Raw genomic sequence first — 18,604 nt, 5'->3', positions numbered from 1 at the left:
AAGTGCATCCTGCCAGTTAACACTGTGGTGACAAACTCTGCAGGGACTCGGTCGAAATGGACACAGGAGCGGTGACAGTTGTGGATCAATAAGCTGCTAAAAAAACCTAAACTAAATACTTAAAGTGATAGCTTAAAAGCTAAAAGTTACGGGCGAGCAGCGGCAGCAAATCGCGCCAGCGTTCACTCTGCCCACTGGAATCCAAATGTTTCTTGTCCCTCGTGTGGTCCTTCGCATTTTTGTACACACCGTTTGTCCTTGCAATGATTTTCATTTTGTCCCAGAATATGAGTATTAATGAATATGAGGAAAAGTTGGCACAAGTCATGCAGTACAGGAACATGCACGCACACACACACACACACAGACACAAAGACATATTGGACCTATTGGACCTTACAAGGGTTAAGGTTATTGATGACATGAAGTGCTTCATTCTTGACAAGCATCAGTTCTAACGCAACAGTCTCAAACCTTGGCTGGTAACACAATGTGAATCAAGAAAAATAACAGATTAGTTCTTTACAACTAAATGTGTTTTATTATAGCTGCTACATTCATTCTTGTTATGAACACCTTATGTAGGTCATTTCCAAGAGCATCTACAAATTCACACTCATGTTCCTCCAGCATCAGCAACAAATTCCCTAGCTGAGCCAGCCTAAACTTCTATTTCAGGGTATGTCCAATTTCAAAGGCAACTCTGGCTCTTCTCACCAAATCCACACAATCCAGTGTGTATGTCTTTAAACACGGCCCTCCAGTCTGGTCCTGGGAACGTAAGAAAATCACTAGTTACTAAAGCCCTGCTGCAAAGCTGTTAGAAACATTCTATATCCTTTTCTTATCACAATTCCTATTGTTTTTTAACACTCATGTTCCATCCAAATTAAATAACATCCACTGATGTTACATATCCACTTTTACGAATGGAGTCACCGTTCAGCTAAGCTTTAGACTGACACAGAGGATGATAATATTCTAAATTACTTAATTGAGGGAATTACTCATAGTTTTTCTTAACTATAAGATATGTATGTGTCCTAGACATACAGTGGGTACGGAAAGTATTCAGACCCCTTTAAATGTGTCACTCTTTGTTTCATTGCAGCCATTTGCTAAAATCAAAAAAGTTAATTTTATTTCTCATTAATGTACACTCAGCACCCCATCTTGACAGAAAAAAACAGAAATGTGGAATTTTTTGCAAATTTATTAAAAAAGAAAAACTGGAATATCACATGGTCATAAGTATTCAGACCCTTTGCTGTGACACTCATATTTAACTCACATGCTGTCCATTTCTTCTGATCCTCCTTGAGATGGTTCTACACCTTCAGTTGTGTTTGATTAAACTGATTGGACTTGATTAGGAAAGCCATATATCTATATCTATATGTCTACATAAGACCTTAAAGCTCACTGTGCATGTCAGAGCAAATGAGGTCAATGGAACTGCCTGAAGAGCTCAGAGACAGAATTGTGGCAAGACACAGATCTGGCCAAGGTTAAAAAAAATATCTGCTGCACTTAAGGTTCCTAAGAGCACAGTGGCCTCCATAATCCTTAAATGGAAGACGTTTGGGATGGCCAGAACTCTTCCTAGACCTGGCGTTCCAGCCAAACTGAGCAATTGGGGGAGAAGAGCCTTGGTGAGAGAGGCAAAGAAGAACCCAAAAATCACTGGGGCTGAGCTCCAGAGATGCAGTGGGGAGATGGGAGACAGTTGTAGAAAGTCACCCATCACTGTAGCCCTCCACCAGTCGGGGCTTTATAACAGAGTGGCCCTACGGAAGTCTCTCCGCAGTGTAAGACACATGACAGCCCACATGGAGTTTACTAAAACAACACCTGAAGGACTCCAAGATGGGGACAAATAAAATTCTCTGGTCTGATGAGCCCAAATTAGAACTTTTTGGCATTAATTCTAAGTGGTATGTGTGGAGAAAACCAGGCACTGCTCATCACCTGCCCAATACAATCCCAACAGTGAAACATGGTGGTGGCAGCATCATGCTATGGGGGTGTTTTTCAGCTGCAGGGACAGGACGACTGGTTGCAATTGAAGGAAAGATGAATGCGGCCAAGTACAGAGATATCCTGGAAGAAAACCTCTTCCAGAGTGCTCAGGACCTCAGACTGGGCCGAAGGTTCACCTTCCAACAAGACAATGACCCTAAGCACACAGCTAAAATCCTTGGTTAGGAGTGGCTTTGGAACAACTCTGTGACCATTCTTGACTGGCCCAGCCAGAGCCCTGACCTAAACCCAATTGAGCATCTCTGGAGGAACTGACGGAACTGGAGAGGATCTGCAAGGAAGAATGGCAGAGGATCCCCAAATCCAGGTGTGAAAAACTTGTTGCATCATTCCCAAGAAGACTCATGGCTGTACTAGCTCCAAAGGGTGCTTCTACTCAATACTGAGCAAAGGGTCTGAATACTTATGACCATGTGATAGTTCAGTTTTTCTTTTTTAATAAATTTGCAAAAATTTCTACATTTCTGTTTTTTTTCTGTCAAGATGGGGTGCTGAGTGTACATTAATGAGAAATAAAATGAACTTTTTTGATTTTAGCAAATGGCTGCAATGAAACAAAGAGTGACACATTTAAAGGGGTCTGAATACTTTCCGTACCCACTGTAAGTACATCGGACGAAAAAAATGAAAAATATGCATTTTCATAAAGTTAGTAGGTATGTACGTATCTTGACTGAGGTCAATTTCTTTATTTTAAGACGACGACTGTTTAATGATAACTGGTGTTCAGTTGAAGAGGAAACTACCATAAAAATATAACTATAAACTAAAGCGGAGTATGAATAAAAGATTTGTCGCTCTCAGTGAGAGGACCCTACCTACGTATGGCTTTAAACCAACGGCCTGGAGAAGAACTGTGTGGTCAGTTGTTCATGGTTCTTCAGCAGTTTCAGGTTTGACTGGAAACCTTTACCACCACTGAAGTCAGCTTAGCTCACAACGAGTCTGTGGGAATAATAGAATGTAATGATATCACTCAGACTAATCCGTCTGCAAGTTTTTCTTCTGGAGTGAACATGTTGCACAGGCGTCCTCCCCTCACACTCACAGGTGACTCCAATAAACTCAGTCAAAAAAATAAAGCATTGCCTGTGTGTTTAACAAAAGGCTGATGAGATGCTAATAAAATAAATTACACGTAGTTTAAATATTTTTGAAAAATTAAATAAAATGCATTGGCCAGAAGAAACATTAAAAAATAGTATATAGCGTAGAGGGAGATAATGCAAAAGTGTGTCATTTAGCAGCATCTAGTGGTTACATTGCATTTTGATGTTGAATATTCCCAATCTTTAAATTTTATTAAATCAGAGTACAAAGTGCAATTCATAATCAAAAGTGAAAATTGTTTTGACTGCTGTTGACCACTGAAAATCATGATAATCCAACACGATGTCCTCCATAGACAACGTGTACATGAATGATAAAAAACTACATTGATGACAGTAGTGCAATGTTGAGAATTTATTAATTAACTTGTGGTACATACATCTTCATGCAGGCAATTATCATTGTGAATTTCATCACAATAGTATTAAACATGTGGTGCTTTGGCCCAGAGGCAATGTCTCTGTCATTGGTGTGGAACCCCAGGATTCACCTCCTGGGCAAGTACAAATCCCGGTTAGGGCGGTTGGTACCTTCTAGTGGACTCACCACCCGCAGGAAGGCGTCTGCTGCCCCCGCAACCCGGTAACGGATAAGCGGATGAAAATGGATGGATGGATGGGTAGTATTCAATATTTAGTACATTTTTGTATACATTAAAATACTGTACAATCTTGCAGGAAGCCAATACAGAGAGGCTAAAGAGTCACAGGCTCAGGGGCCACAGGTTGCACACCTTGGGATTAAACCACTAGGAAATCATATACTTAGTAAAATCAATAAAAAATGATTTAGTCCAGATGTGGCTGACTAAAGATGCTTCTAGTGTAAGTACCAGTGACACAAATGCTTAGCTGAACTGTGACATGTGTCATGCTGTGTTTCTGGTGTAACTTCATAAGAGATGGAGTAAAACTAAAATGATGTATTTCTATTTAAACGTGAGATTAGACAAAGCCCATTTCAACCAAATGTGGTTTTCTGATCATTTCAGAAATGTGGCTTCACCGCATGTTCTATGTTGAACAATAAAAATGCTAACAGTTGAAGTGAGGTCTCCTGGCAAATACAAAAAGAAACAGGAGTGCCAGAAGAAAACCCACATACAAAGGGGGAACACCCCAACTCCATAAAAAGACTGTCAGTTCCCACCATGCTTCAGAAAGACTATGTTCCTGCTTCTAAGGCTAAATGCACTTACCACTTTTCCATTTTGGGTTCAAAGCTCCAATTGCAATGTTTTTTGTTATTGGTTCCCATTTAATATCTTAAAAACAATGTCACATATAAGAAAGTGACAAGGACATGTTCTTTAGTGCATGTTATTTGTTGACAGTTTTCTCTTATTCATGACAGAAGTCATTTGTATAATAAAGAAAATCTTTATTTTTTTTATTTAGAATAAAACCTTCTATAATGTCTTTTTAAAAGACTCCTTGAGAGTCACATGGATTTTTGGGTTAATGTCTAAAATAAAAAAAAGTTGAACCCTTGGATACTTAGGCTTTATTACAAGGTCGCATTCACCCTATAGTTTATTTTCCCCAGAGACAGCTGATGTATGAGTGCAAGATTTCCACCTAAAGGGAGCATCAAATCAAACAGTCACATCTGGTTAATTAACCAGTTCATGACATCGTATAATGTGAGGCTTTTACACCACAAGTAACTTTTTAGCATGGCTTACAACATCCACAGAGTCAGGAGAGGACGCTGCGTCAAATCTCTCCGTCGATGTTGTTGTAGTTGTAGTTGCAGTGGTTATTTCTATGGCTTTCTCCAATATATACATGGTTACTGGAAACAGCTGAGACACAGTCTGTTATTAGAATGAAGGGGGATGACGTTACATGAGGCACTCTGTGTAGTGTAAGAAAGAGTTTATTTTTACAACAAAGTACAAAGAACTGATTGATTTTACTCTTCTTATTTTGGAGTGTACATCAAAACACAACATGATGAACACTTGCTTCCCTCTGCTCCACCGAAATGGGAGGACCAGTCATGAAAAGATCCAATATTAGAACAAATCATTCTGAATTAAACAGTAGGAGCTTTTTGATGCTGTTCAAGAAATGCAGTGTTTTCATTTGTACCAAGAAGATATAAACCACTGGATTAACACTTCTCTCTGTTATATGCAGTGTCCTCTACTGTGAAATTAAATGATGTTGTTTCCTTCCAAAATTTCCTTTGAGATTTATAGTCAACATATTTACACATTATTCTTGTGAGCACTTATTATGCACAGATATCAATGACATGAGAATGATTTGTCTTTGTCCATATTATAGAAGACACCTTGTGTTCAACGAAACACTTAAAGGACTCGTCCTACCGCAGCAAGTCCAAAGATTTGAGCTCATGACAATCCATTGCATGGTTTCACTTGTGTGAGTCAACCATGTGTCTAATAGCTTACATTGCATTTGTTTTGCTTTCCAGTTCACCTAGAAGGGGCTTGTTGGATACAAAATGATTCTGTTAAGCCTGAGAAACAGATTCAGCCTCTGTGCAACTGTATTTCACCGAGTTGAACACACAGATTATTGTAATGGCAGAGGGAAATCTTTAAAATCACATCGTGCTGCGCAAACAGCATCTGAAGTCAAACTGAGCTTGTTCAGTCCTGGATAGATAAAAGACGACCGTGTGGGTCCTCTGTGATCTCCCCTTCAGTCTGTGTGTCGTTCCCTCTGATGTAACAGGTTCGAGTCCTGATAAGATGGGCCTGAAACTCGGTTCAGGCTGTTGGACACAGGCCTTGTGTGCAAATTGTCCTGATCCAATTTAGTTAGGACAGTTCAAAGCCTGTATTCATACTGATCGCGTAGCGCAGCTTGTCACAAAGGATGCTTTTTTTGCTGTAGTTGGGCAGCTTCAGCAGGTTGAAGCATGTGGAGGAAGTAGGAAGACGACCCCCGGGTTCCTTCTTGCGAATGGTAAAAAAGCCTCTCAGAACACTGCCAAGTGTGTCTCCAGTGTCCTGGGAACAAGAAATCACTCTGTTAGTACAAACGTAATGGAATACAGCTACAACACAAAGCTACAAACGTGTGTGTGTGTGTGACATCACCTGATCGTCTGAAACCTCCACACAGCGGATGGAGAAAGGTGGCTTGAGGTAGGCAAATCCTAGCAGAGGTGGCCTTGAACAGCTGGTAACAAACTGTAAAGAAATAAGAAATTAGAGGCAGTTGTTCGTTAACCTGTTAATGATGGCAACAGGCTGTAAATTAAAATCAGCTCACTTTTAGGAACATAGCTATCTCGTAAGCATTAAAGTCACTGGACAGGATGTCCCACAACCAGATTATGACTCGATGGCTGCTGTGAAATCCTCCATAATAAACTGTGTGTTTCCTGAGAAAAAGCAGAAAAAAATAGGCGTTTCAAACAGCTTCTGTTAAATGTGTTTGTCTATTGATTATTTTATTAAGGTTTACTACCATCTTTTTGAATGGAAATGTTAAAGTGCTTAAAGAAATGGCAGTAGACCAGTATAGGGACACAATTAAACATCAATCTAATTAATTCAAGGCTTTGTAATTAATTAATTTTGATGAATGAGATTGTAATCAATCAGAAAATTTAAATATATTTTTGTTGACAATCTAATGAATAGACACGTGGAAAAACAAAAACGCTATATTTTAAATTTTATATTGGTGGGGGGTGGGGAGGTTATCTGTCTACTACTTTTACAGATAATGGAAACTCACAAATTATAGCTATAATATTAAACTGAACCCCATCATTTGGACTACTGTAGGCAGGCTAGACCAGGACTCTGGTGTCAGCACACGTTTTTCAATGAGTAATACCTTAGGTATGAAATGCTGCAGTCTCTTTGTGGCACAACATGCACAAATATATGCATTTATCAAAGCTGATAACAGAAGGTTTTTACAAAAGAAAAATTTAGCCAAACCCAACCAAGACAGTCCTGTCTGTCATCACTGTTTACCAAACTTTCTTGTGCAGTAATGACATTAAATGCAACCTGCAACCCTTCTGCTTTACAGTATGTACATCTATATCCAATTACATGAAAATAAAACCAAAATGTCACATACTTGAGGTCATCAAGATCAATCTCAGCGTTGTCTCCTGAGACCAGACGTTGAACCTCAGGTGTTGAAAACGTGTGCAGCCACTCTGGATTAATGATGCAGTGAAAACCTCGAATAAAAGCTGCCGTTTGTTCTTTAATCTGTGTGTGCATACGGAAGTGAGCCATGAGGTGGATGTAGCTGATCCTGCAGGAGTTAATCAGCAAAGAAACAACATTTTTAGCTAAAGAAAAAGAGGGAATTTTCCCTCAAAATCATTTACAGCATTTACAAACCTGTTCTCATTGGTGACGACCATTGTTTTCCCACCAGGTATGAGCTCATGACAGACGAGCTGAAATATAAATAAAATCTTTCATGGACAAATTCCTTTTTCATTTTCCACAAGCAATTGATTTGATTATACTAATCATCATTACCTGTCCCATGACATCCTCATCATAGGAGAGTGTCAGTTCTAAATCCCGCACGTCTCCATCATAACGCTGAAAAATCAAATGATTACTCATTCAAGGAAAAATCTACAGAATGAAATGACCTGTGGTTCAGGACAGAGTGTAAATAAGAAAACAGCAAGATGCGGTAAAGTTTATTCTCTGTTACCTTTATGGATGTGAGGTTTTTGTAAAACATGGAGTCCAGGGAAGGAAGCTCATCAATGGAGCTGTATGTGCTGTGATGGTGACCCAAGACCTGACTGAGGAAGAAGGAGGCGAACGGCACATCTACCACAATGCCCTAGAAACACACCAGTTTGAAGGTTAAGCTCAGTTCAAATCATCTGTGATGACGTGATGAATTTGACAGCCCTATGTAAGAAAAGACGCCACCGTCTGGTTGTACGTACCTCATAGACAGCTTTCCCAAGCATCTTACCCACAAACTCAAACAGCTGTAAATGGTTCTCATGGATATAAGATGTGGGTGAAGGAAACAGCCTTTCGTCTCCACTCGTAGTCTACAAAAAACACCATAGTGAGTAAAGCTGTACAATTACAACCAAGAAAAATACATTTAAAGAATCTGCCTGAATTACCCTGAACAGGTTGAGAGCTGGATTGAACACCTTTTTAATAATCTCCTCCAGAAACTCCTTAAAGACACCATCCTGGTCGATACCAGCCTCGTCCACTCCCAGGTCATTCACAAACTTCACACGGATGACACCTTTTATGGAATTCACCGGTAAACGACGCAATTGGTCATAGCCATCCTGGGAAATGTGTGTAAGTATGATTTTTTTTACAATCAATTTTTAAACTTCTCACAATTTTTCCTTTATTAAACGTATCTTTACCTCCATCATACGTGAACGACGGATGGTAATATGTGTGACACGAGGTGAAGCTGAGCTGGTTTCAACCAGGCCCAAGTTTTCCTTTTCCTTTGTTACAATGTTCCTAAACAACAGAACCCTCTGAAACACAGATAAAAAAACAATTTAACACTGATACATAACTATATGAATAGACATTTAAAGGAGACTACTTAAAAAATGCTGCTCACGTTTTTATGTGGAATGGCTTGGGGGATGTACTGCAACAAAAGTTGAGCTCTTTTCTTTCCCTTCTCCAGCTCTTGGAACAACAGGATTGGTTTCAGGTCCCTGAATGCAACACCACAAAGATAAAAGACGAGGATTAACCTCAGGAGTCTTTTCTGAAGGTTGAGACATTAGAGCTTATTCAGTGTCTGTCCTAACTTGCGTAGCCAGTGGTCATCTGGTGTGAACCGTCGCCTGCAGTCTCGTTCGTAGAGAACCATCAGCCAGCCGTGAACGCTGTGGAACAACTCCAGTTTCTTTCCTTTTGCGTTCTCTATTCAAAACATAAACACATTTTCAGTGAGAAAAATACTTTTTAAAGATTCGCCCTCGTCACAACGGGATGGCCACACCCACCTAAGATGCCATCCCATACCATCTTGTACACAAATGTGTTCAGAAACGAGGAGATAGTGATGAGTTCCTCTGTCTTGAAGGATGTTTGTTCTTCGTACACCTCGATGTCATCAAGAATTCTGTAACGTATTTGCAGGAGGTCAGAGAAATGGTAGAAGTGAACTGTCAGCGGGGTATGCACAAAAAAAGAAATTACGTGATGAGATGCCGTGCGCAGTCACAAAACAGCATGAGCATGGACAGAAGCTGCTTGGACTCGTCCGTGTCGTTGTTCAGACACTCCATGAAGAGTTTGAGTCCTCCCTGAGGACCAAGCTCACAGATGAAGGCCCATAGTTTGGGCAAAAGGTCATCGAGGTGGGTCAGACCTACAGACATCAACAACAAATGATTGTGTTGTGATGACAGTACTTACATTATTTACGTTATTGCTTTAAGATCTTCTGACGCTGACCTGTGAGGATCTGGAGGCGTATTTGTGTTAGTGTAGACAGAGCGGTCTGGTACAGTACACAGATGCTGCACACCTTCTGGACCTCGGCCGAGTCGACTCGCTTTCCACCTACTGGTTTCAGGATGTTCCTAACTGAAGCGGACTTCTGAAACGCTCGCTTAAAAAGATCTGTCAACACAGAAATATGACAGAATGAAAAGGAACTTAGAGAAACATAGGTTTCTTAGGTTTTTCATAATTTCAGCAGCTTTAGATTAATACTTTTAACAGGCAGGTTGTTCTGTGAGGTGCTGGGCTGTGGAGGTGGAGGAGTAGGTTCTTGACTTTCAAGCTTTTTAGACAGGACATCACTGAAGAGCGTTCGGATGACAGAGACGCCCCAAAGGTACTGAAGCTGTTTGTTGACCAGTGGCATTGATTCAATCAGACTACGAGGAAAGAAACAGAGGAAGCTTCAGTCAACTGTAAAGTAACTTTCGCTTTAAAAGAAAACTAAAGTTTACTTTTATTTAGCAAATAAATGAAGTTAAGTGAATAGTGTTTCTGTTACCCACCCATAGTCTACATTTTGGGAGACACAGCCGAACACAGGATGCCAGTGTGTGAGGTTGGAGTTCTTCTGGGACACATATCTCTGGCAGTATGACAACATGACAGTTAAGTCCTTCACAAACTGATGGGCCTCCTCTTCCAGAACCTTCTCATTTATGTAACCCAAGTGAATCAGATTACCTACGAAATATGAATAAGATACAAGTCATGAGCTTAAACATGGCAGTTCTCGAGCAACATGAGGGAAGTCTCATCTGCACAACTTGATTAGATCAATGAAAGTTTGGTCTTTTAACAAGAAAAACTGTACCAAGTAGGCAGAGTGCGTGGCTCCCCTCCAGACACACACAGATGTCTGAACACTGTTCTTCCTGACTGAGAAACAAAATAAACTTCCTCAGGAAGTCATGGGTCTGGATTGTTGTCATGCACTGTTATCAAAAAGCAGATATTAACACCTCCTTCCTAACAGTTGTTACAGATGTATACAGGACATGTGCCATGGCTTTACCTCTGGTGTTAGCATAGTGAGGTGGAATATGAGAGCGGGAACTGACATGATGTGCACAAGGAATGATCTCAGGAAGTTGTCAGAGAAGTGAGCAGCAATGACCGGCCTAAAAACAGAAAATGCCTGCAGTTAAACAGGAAAATATATTTTTGGAATAACATTTAAAATAGTAAATTAGCAGCTTCCAGCTAACCTTAATGACAGGGTGAAAACTGCTGTGAGACTGCCTTTGGACAGGGAGGGCTTAGAACGAGCCAAGCCATTGGTCAACAAGATCTGTAAAGAAGAAGTGTATTATTATTAGGATGACAACAGGATGGTAAGATAATAAGAAACTCTTTAAAGTGCAAACTTATTTTTGGAAAATATTTTATGAAACAACTTAAAACAATATTATTTGTCATTTTAAATATTCGTAATTGAGCAGGGAGGCGACTGGTATTTCAGATAAACTCAATTTTAACACTAGATGTTGTGTACAGTTTAATTTTTCAAAAAGGAGCGTTTATACTGAACCTGAAACATGGAATAAAATCCTTTTTGATTGAGATGGCCCATGATGTTTTCACAGATCTTCATTAAAGCAGGTCGGAAAGCTTCTCCTAAGGAATAATTATTATTATTACTATTAAAAAATTGTTAATGCGTACAATTATCATTCAAAAATACAATTTCCCAGTAGTCAGTCAGAACTGAAGAAGCCTCTTCAGGATGAGAGGTGAAACATTTTCAAAAAACCTACTCCGTCCAGTTGCCTTAGACGTAACTATTTTTGGATTAAATGACCTGGATGACTGAGAACCTACACAGACATACAATTATCATTTTGATGAAGCACAGCAGTGATGCATAAGACGGATACACTCTCAGGGAACTGTATATACAGCATTATAAACATTGAAACCCTACCTTTTCCACGCACTATCCTCCAGGTTGACATGTCTGTGAATGTTACCAGCATGGTGAGGTACAGTGTAACCAATGTATTGTCCTGAAGTATGTCAGGCTGCAAATAAAAATGCTTAGATTGATACAATGTACCATTCATAATGTGAGCATTCATATGAAAATCATTTTACAAATACAGACCAACCTTGAGATTTTTTAATAACTGACAGCAGGTCCATAGGACATCTTTAATCTGTTTGAGCCAGGGTATAATAAGATCTTTGGAAAGGGCCAATGACACATACCAGACCTGAGGGCCACATTAGAAAATAAAATAAACATTACGGTACATGTGAGAAGGGTGAAAAGATGGAGAATAGGGTTAAACTCACTTTAGGTTCATTTTCAACCTCCATGCTGGCCAGAATAGCACGACAGAGCTTCTCAAACCTCTGTGTAGTAGACAAAGGTAAGGATTAAACATAGCAAAAATATGGAAATCGTTTTAGTGATTTGCATATTTGATTTGGCTAAAAGTTTTATGCCGGATGCCCTTCCTGACGCAACCCTCACCATTTATCCCGGCTTGGGACCAGCACTATAAAACACTGATTCGTGTACCCTAGTGGCTGGTTTGTGAAAATTAATTATCAGTTGTGTAATTATTATAACTGTCATGTAATGTAATACAGATTAAACTAAGATTGAATCTCACCATCTTGTCCTCTTGACAAAATATAAACATCAACTTCTGAGCAATTTTGAAAATTGAAAGTGCATTTCTTTTTGATGTGCCAGGTTCAGAGGCCTGGAAATACTTGTCAACTTCTTTCCTGGAGAAACACAGAAGAACAATAAATGGACAATGTTGAAGTAACTGTGGATTATTATTATTATAATTTAATTAATTAACTTAATATATTCATGATTTGATAAATGCAAATACTGTCTCTTTCTTGTCAACAAATGCATCAACGTGTATGTTTCATATAAGAACTGTTTTAGTGAAAACATAAATATCACATACCACAATATCTCTGTTTTACATTAAACAAAATGCAAGCAAAAGCTTCAAATAGCAGAGAAGAGACAGGTGAGAGAATCAGGCAACAGCAAACATTGTATGATGATTAACAATAATAACAATAGTGAATAATTAAATACCCAATTTGCTTCTGCAGTCTGCAGCGACAGAGGAATCTCCGAACCAGAGCTTGGATCTGGGTTGCTGCTCTCTCCTTCTCCTTCTGACCCTTCCTCTCCTCCCTGGCCTGCCTGGCGTTGTCCAGGAATTCAGACTTGGAACTTTGAGGTACACCAAACATTGTGCACCTTGATAGAAAAGCATTTCACTGTGATCAACTTTGTTCTTCTGCAACAATAGTGTAAATAACGCTTGTACAGCTATACTCTGACAGTGATAAATAAAAACCACCCATCTTTGCAGTGTTCAAACTGACAATAACAATGTTTTTACCTGGAATATTCCCTCAAGTGAGGGGCTCTGCCCTTACGGCTGACTTGGTGCTATTCCCACTCAATCATGGGTTTATCCTGGAAATCCTGACAGGAAGAAATCCATCTTAAATACGAAGGCTAACGTGGCATTTTTGGAGCAACTGGGTGACAGTAAAAATGAAGCTGGGTTAGCTTGTTAGCACACAGGGCTAGTCGTCGCTTCTCTACTCGATTTTACCTCTGTGGGTATTTTTACGCTTAACCTAAGAAATATATATAATCGATAAAAGGTTAGAGTCGATTCCGCGTAAATGACAACCCCAAAAACCCAGGGAACATACCGATTTGAAATGTAAACAATGAGAGGTGATCCGTACATGGACTGCAGTTCTTAGTCCAGCCTGTGTCACATCAAATGGTTCCGGGTAGTTTTAGTATCGATGAAATCAGTGAGATCGACATGGCATTCAAATGTCCAGAATATCTGAACGCAATTTTATTGATATTGTGACAGGAGGAATTTAATGACCTCATCTTTTAAGTTGCGCCTCACCGGCAAATTATATTTTTACTTATGAGGGAGATATCATCGTTACTCCATCAGTGAACGTACGCTATGAAACAAAAAAAATGTTTTTAAACATTATAATTAATGAATAACGTGGATCACTGAAATGAGCAGACTTGACAAGTTCCTACTCCAATTGAACTTGCCTCGAATGTTGGCGGAATAAATGTGAAATGTTCCTTTAAGTGGATCACAGGACAGTTGACGTAATTTTTGAACTTGCGCAGGAAAGAAGTGGGTGTTAGCTGACTGACGTTAGTAATTTATACTCACGTAGTCTGCCGCGGCTTCTATGGTAAATAATTAGACGTTTAAAGTTTGTGAAAAATCGCGTAAGTGCTACGGCCTGCTAATATCGTAGATATCTTTAATAACTGCTATCCAGTTAGCTTGCTCGTTAGCCGTGTTAGCATCTGTGTTATAAAGCTTCGATCAAACTACAAACTAGGTCTAGAAACGTCTTAGTTTCTCAAAAAAAAAAACGTTTCGAGTTGTTGTTTATATAAATGAATATATAAAGTGTTTACTGTCATGTAATTACTAGAGCAGAGCAGGATATTTGTGGTACGAACAAAATAATTCTTAAAGCAATAGTAGCAATTATCAATGATCAGATGAGTTTTTACAATCGGTCGGTCGTTTTGTTTACAAATTGCAGAAATGTGTCCTCGAGGAACTGGGAAAACAGGACATTAACCTGTTCTAAGAAATTAATTCACACAAAAGGTTCATAATTCTTTAAACACTTTAAATTAGTTACAGATTTTTCGTCCGTTGTAGTCGTACATTAGGCGCGATTAGGCCTGACTATGCCCATTGATTTTTTTAATGCCTTGTACTTTTTGCCATGCAGTAGGATTAGGTGTGTTCGGCTTCTAACCTTGGTGAATCATAGGGAAAGTTGTGTCAGGAAGTGCATCCGGAGTACAAACTGAGCCAAACCACAATGCAGACCACCGCTGTGCAGACCCCTGATGAACGACAGAGCAACAGGGATTTTCTTCTGCACTTTAAGAAGTGTTCGGCAAATATTAATGATTTGCTTTAGATATTACTATATAAATAGTTTAGAGTTTATTTTGTTTTGTCAACTAACTTTTCTAATATATATAATATTATATAATTATGACATAATATACAATTTCAATGTGCTTAGGTTTAGTTGCTCTACTATAAAAACTTGAAGGAAGTTGTTTTCCATCCAGCATTTTACCATTCCTACTATGACCTCAGTAATAGTGTTTGTCTCAATAACTGATAATGAAAATGTAAGCTGTGATGCTGCTGGCCCTTGCCTTAGCTGTTTACATATCTGCTTTAAAATCATTACAGTCAAGGACAAACGCATTCGAATTTGTTCAAATGAATGTAAATCTTCATTACTTTAACATGTCATGTTCATTCCCTTGCCTTTTCAGGAAGAGATGTCAGGAGAGAGTGTGGTGAGCTCGGCAGCGCCAGCTGCTACAACAAGGACTACATCCTTCAAGGGCTCCAGCCCGAGCTCTAAATATGTGAAATTAAATGTGGGCGGGGCTCTGTACTACACTACAATGCAGACATTGACTAAACAAGACACAATGCTCAAAGCCATGTTCAGTGGCAGGATGGAAGTCCTGACCGACAGTGAAGGTCAAGAAAATGATTGAGTTTTAGGAGTTGGGTGTTTCACTTTTGTCCGACCACTAGGTTTGTGACCTGTTAAAAATTAAACTCTCCTCTTTATACTCACAGGTTGGATCTTAATTGATCGCTGTGGGAAACATTTTGGAACAATCCTAAACTACCTTAGAGACGGCGCAGTTCCACTTCCAGACAGCAGACGAGAAACTGAGGAACTGCTCGCAGAGGCAAAGTATTACCTCGTCCAAGGCTTAGCCGATGAATGCACTGGTGCCCTGCAGGTACTCTTAACATAAAACACCTATATTTTACTCCTATTATTTTTTATTATTATTATAAATTCCTTAATTCTATATACTGTAAAGTTAAAATTACAAAGTTATTCTGTCCTTGTATAAATTAAAAAAGACGCACATATTTGCAAAGTCCAGATCTGTAAAAACAATATGAAAGCCATCATGTTTATTTTCACTATTGTAATCAATAGTATACATGACATATGTTTTACAACTTTGTTGTTGCATTTTGTACAGAACAAGGAAACATATGAGCCCATGTGTAAAGTGCCTCTGATGACATCATCCAAGGAGGAGCAGAGGCTAATTACAACATCAAATAAGGTATGTTCTAATTGTTGTTATTATTACGGCTTTTAATCTAATGTTAATTAATACATATTTCACTCAAAAACGAAATATATAACTATGTGAAACCCATATATATACATACATACATACACTGCCTGGCCAAAAAAAAAGTCGCCACCTGGATTTAGCTAAGCAAATAGGTACAAGCCTCCTGTTGGATAATTACTGCATGGGTGATTATCTTTCAGCTGGAAACAAATTATTTAAACCCAACTGGTGCAATGAGTTGCTTCTCAATTATTAAACAACCATGTCGAAAGACACATCCCATGGTCGTGGAAAAGATGTTAGTCTGTTTGAGAAGGGTCACTACCTACCTACCTACCTATCTATCTATCTATCTATCTATCTATCTATCTATCTATCTATTTATCTTCTATCTATCTATCTATCACAAGCCTATGGGGCAGTGTTATGATCTGGGGTTGCTGCAGTTGGTCAGGTCTAGGTTCAGCAACAGTATGTGCTCAAAGAATGAGGTCAGCTGACTACCTGAATATACTGAATGACCAGGTTATTCCATCAATGGATTTTTTCTTCCCTGATGGCACGGGCATATTCCAAGATGACAATGTCAGGATTAATCGGACTCAAATTGTGAAAGAGTGGTTCAGGGAGCATGAGACATCATTTTCACACATGCATTGGGCACCACAGAGTCCAGACCTTAACCCAGGGGTGTCCACACTTTTTCGGCTTGGGAGCTACTTTTCAAATGACTGGGATAAAGTGGCTACCTACATTGAAAACTATATATGTATAAATATATACAGTGGTATGAAAAAGTTTGTGCACCCCTGATCATTTTCAATATTTTCCTTTATGGATCATTGTTTGTTTGGAACAGCAATTTAATTTAAATATATCATATAGCAACCAAACAGTGATATTTAAGAAGTGAAATGAAGTTTATAGAATTTACAGAAAGTGTGCAATAATTACTTAAACAAAAGTAGGCAGGTGCATAAATCCCCAACAGAAAAATTACATCAATATTTAGTAGATCCTCCTTTTGCAGAAATAATAGCCTCTAAACGCTTCCTATAGCTTCCAATGAGGGTCTGGATTCTGGTTGAAGGTATTTTTGACCCATCTTCTTTACAAAACATCTCCAGTTCAGTCAGGTTTGATGGTTTCCGAGCATGGACAGCCCGCTTTAAAACAGACCACAGATTTTCAATGATATTCAGGTCTGGGGACTGAGATGGCCATTCCAGAACGTTGTACTTGTTCCTCTGCATGAATGCTTTGGTAGAATTTGAGCGGTGTTTAGGGTCGTTGTCTTGTTGAAGTATCCAGCCCCGGCGCAACTTCAACTTTTATCACTGTGTTTGTTTGCTATATGATATATTTAATTGAAATTGCTGTTCCGAACAACCAATGATACATAAAGGAAAATCTTGAAAATGATCAGGGGTGCCCAAACTTTTTCATACCACTGTATTTACTACTTTGATTAAATGGCTGTAGTTGTACGTATGGCACAATACCGTCTGACTCAATACGTCTATGGTCCTTACTTTAGCCCTAGTGATTAGCATCTTAAAATAGAATTAAATCTATAATTTTTAATTTTTTTTGTTTCTTTAAATGTAATTGCTCAGGATCTACTAGCACTCCCTTTGAGATCTGCTGGTAGATCCCGATCTACCTTTTGGGCACCCGTACCTTAACCCCATTGAGAATCTTTGGGATGTACTGGAGAAGGCTTTGCGCAGCGGTCAGACTGATCAGACAGATCAATGCAAGATCTTGGTGAAAAATTAATGCAATACTGGATGGAAATAAATCTTCTGACATTGCAGAAGCTTATCGAAACAATGCCACAGCGAATGCGTGCCACAATCAAAGCTAAAGGTGGCCCAACGAAATATTAGAGTGTGTAACCCTTTTGTTTAGTGGTGACTTTTTTTTGGCCAGGCAGTGTATATATACCATATATTTTGTTTTTGCAGCCTACTGTGAAGCTGCTGTATAACAGAAGCAACAACAAGTATTCATATACCAGGTAAGGGCTTCACTACACTCAGTACAGCAGAACGCACGTATTTTCCGCACTGTAAGGCGCACTTAAAAGCCTTTAATTTTCTCAAAAATCGACAGTGCGCCTTGTAACCCGGTGCGCCTTATGTATTACTTCTGGTTGCGCTTACTGACCTAACTGATTTTGTAAAGCCAAACCACACAGCGCAGAACACATGATGGCACACAACTGAAGCACACTGGGAGCCAACAATGATGTTTAACTCTGTTATCACAATTAGAAGATGCTCAACAACAATTGTTACAGTATGGTTGTGTAACCTAAATCTGTGCAACGTCGTGTCGTGCCTCCAAACACCCGGACACTCTGCGTTGTGTTTTTAAATTGTTGATGTATGGTGCGATGCAGAACAACTCAGATGCATGGCTGTCGGTTTTTTTGTGGTCAAAAACTCTTTTTATTTCTCTTTATTTAAAGATACAGGCAAAACACACTCTCTGCAAAACAACTTCCGCACGGAACAGCGTCAAACCAACAATACGGTCACCACCCAGGACAAATATAGTGACAACCGCCTGTCTCTGGAGGGGCGAACATCAACAGTGTCCTCTAGTGTCTAACTTAGGTTACTACCCTTTTCCACAAATCTCCGTCCTGTTAGATTTCAGTGGTTTTCACATTTGGGTGGGTCTGCAGCAGGAAGCTGCTAAGACACCAAAAGGCTTTCCCGAGCACACACAGTCACATAGCCCCACACATTCAAAGAGAATTTCCCCAAATTCTCTTCACACCAACTTTC

The 18,604-nt window shown here is 39.3% G+C and overlaps 2 protein-coding genes and 1 pseudogene across 11 annotated transcripts in view; 1 reads left to right on the top strand and 2 right to left on the bottom strand.

Annotated features, from left to right (window-relative positions):
• The window catches only part of LOC103397168 (aldehyde dehydrogenase family 3 member B1-like), a 14,012-nt pseudogene extending 13,135 nt beyond the window's left edge, over positions 1–877 (bottom strand).
• Positions 878–4,397: 3,520 nt separating this feature from the next.
• On the bottom strand, positions 4,398–13,442 carry LOC103397165 (ubiquitin-protein ligase E3B-like). Of its 7 annotated transcripts, none has more exons than XM_008335391.3 (28): positions 13,325–13,442; positions 13,003–13,088; positions 12,690–12,857; positions 12,241–12,358; positions 11,918–11,977; positions 11,731–11,835; positions 11,547–11,643; positions 11,154–11,239; positions 10,831–10,913; positions 10,638–10,743; positions 10,437–10,557; positions 10,129–10,306; positions 9,836–10,002; positions 9,575–9,742; positions 9,317–9,488; positions 9,121–9,239; positions 8,923–9,037; positions 8,727–8,826; positions 8,518–8,637; positions 8,257–8,433; positions 8,068–8,178; positions 7,824–7,958; positions 7,640–7,705; positions 7,496–7,554; positions 7,224–7,406; positions 6,399–6,510; positions 6,224–6,316; positions 4,404–6,133 (listed from the first exon to the last, which is right to left on the bottom strand). In XM_008335391.3, the coding sequence occupies exons 3-28, from the start codon at positions 12,848–12,850 to the stop codon at positions 5,942–5,944; spliced, it is 3,204 nt and encodes a 1,067-aa protein (XP_008333613.1). In that variant the 5' UTR covers positions 12,851–12,857; positions 13,003–13,088; positions 13,325–13,442; the 3' UTR covers positions 4,404–5,941. The 7 variants fall into 7 exon arrangements, 5 of the variants coding, with proteins under 5 accessions (XP_024908542.1, XP_024908543.1, XP_008333613.1 ...); XM_017042743.2 differs by having other exon boundaries at positions 13,003–13,144; positions 13,325–13,396; XM_025052774.1 differs by lacking the exon at positions 6,399–6,510 and having other exon boundaries at positions 4,398–6,133; positions 7,224–7,360; positions 13,003–13,371.
• Positions 13,443–13,755: 313 nt separating this feature from the next.
• Positions 13,756–18,604, top strand: part of LOC103397166 (BTB/POZ domain-containing adapter for CUL3-mediated RhoA degradation protein 3-like) — a 6,971-nt gene continuing 2,122 nt past the window's right edge. The window contains exons 1-5 of one of the 4 annotated variants that reach the window (XM_008335392.3): positions 13,756–13,846; positions 14,970–15,183; positions 15,286–15,455; positions 15,708–15,794; positions 17,777–17,829. In XM_008335392.3, the coding sequence (XP_008333614.1) occupies positions 13,844–13,846; positions 14,970–15,183; positions 15,286–15,455; positions 15,708–15,794; positions 17,777–17,829 (527 nt within the window). In that variant the 5' untranslated portion in view covers positions 13,756–13,843. Of the gene's footprint in view, positions 13,884–14,460; positions 14,571–14,969; positions 15,184–15,285; positions 15,456–15,707; positions 15,795–17,776; positions 17,830–18,604 lie in introns of those variants that run through there. The other 3 variants (XM_008335394.3, XM_017042749.2, XM_025052798.1) reach the window with 3 other exon arrangements.

Source organism: Cynoglossus semilaevis, chromosome W, assembly GCF_000523025.1.
Source record: "Cynoglossus semilaevis isolate Cse_v1.0 chromosome W, Cse_v1.0, whole genome shotgun sequence".
NCBI classification, from domain to species: Eukaryota; Metazoa; Chordata; class Actinopteri; order Pleuronectiformes; family Cynoglossidae; genus Cynoglossus; species Cynoglossus semilaevis.
Note: the sequence above shows the minus strand (reverse complement) of the source record. Positions and strands in the feature narration are given on the sequence as shown.

Coding starts and splice junctions, on each gene's coding strand:
- LOC103397165 (XM_008335391.3), bottom strand. CDS start 12,850: ATGTTTGGTGTACCTCAAAGTTCCAAGTCTGAATTCCTGGACAACGCC. Junction 10,914..11,153: donor GATTTTATTCCATGTTTCAG/GTTCAGTATAAA, acceptor TCTTCTTTACAG/ATCTTGTTGACCAATGGCTT. Junction 10,003..10,128: donor TCCCAAAATGTAGACTATGG/GTGGGTAACAGA, acceptor CTTTCCTCGTAG/TCTGATTGAATCAATGCCAC.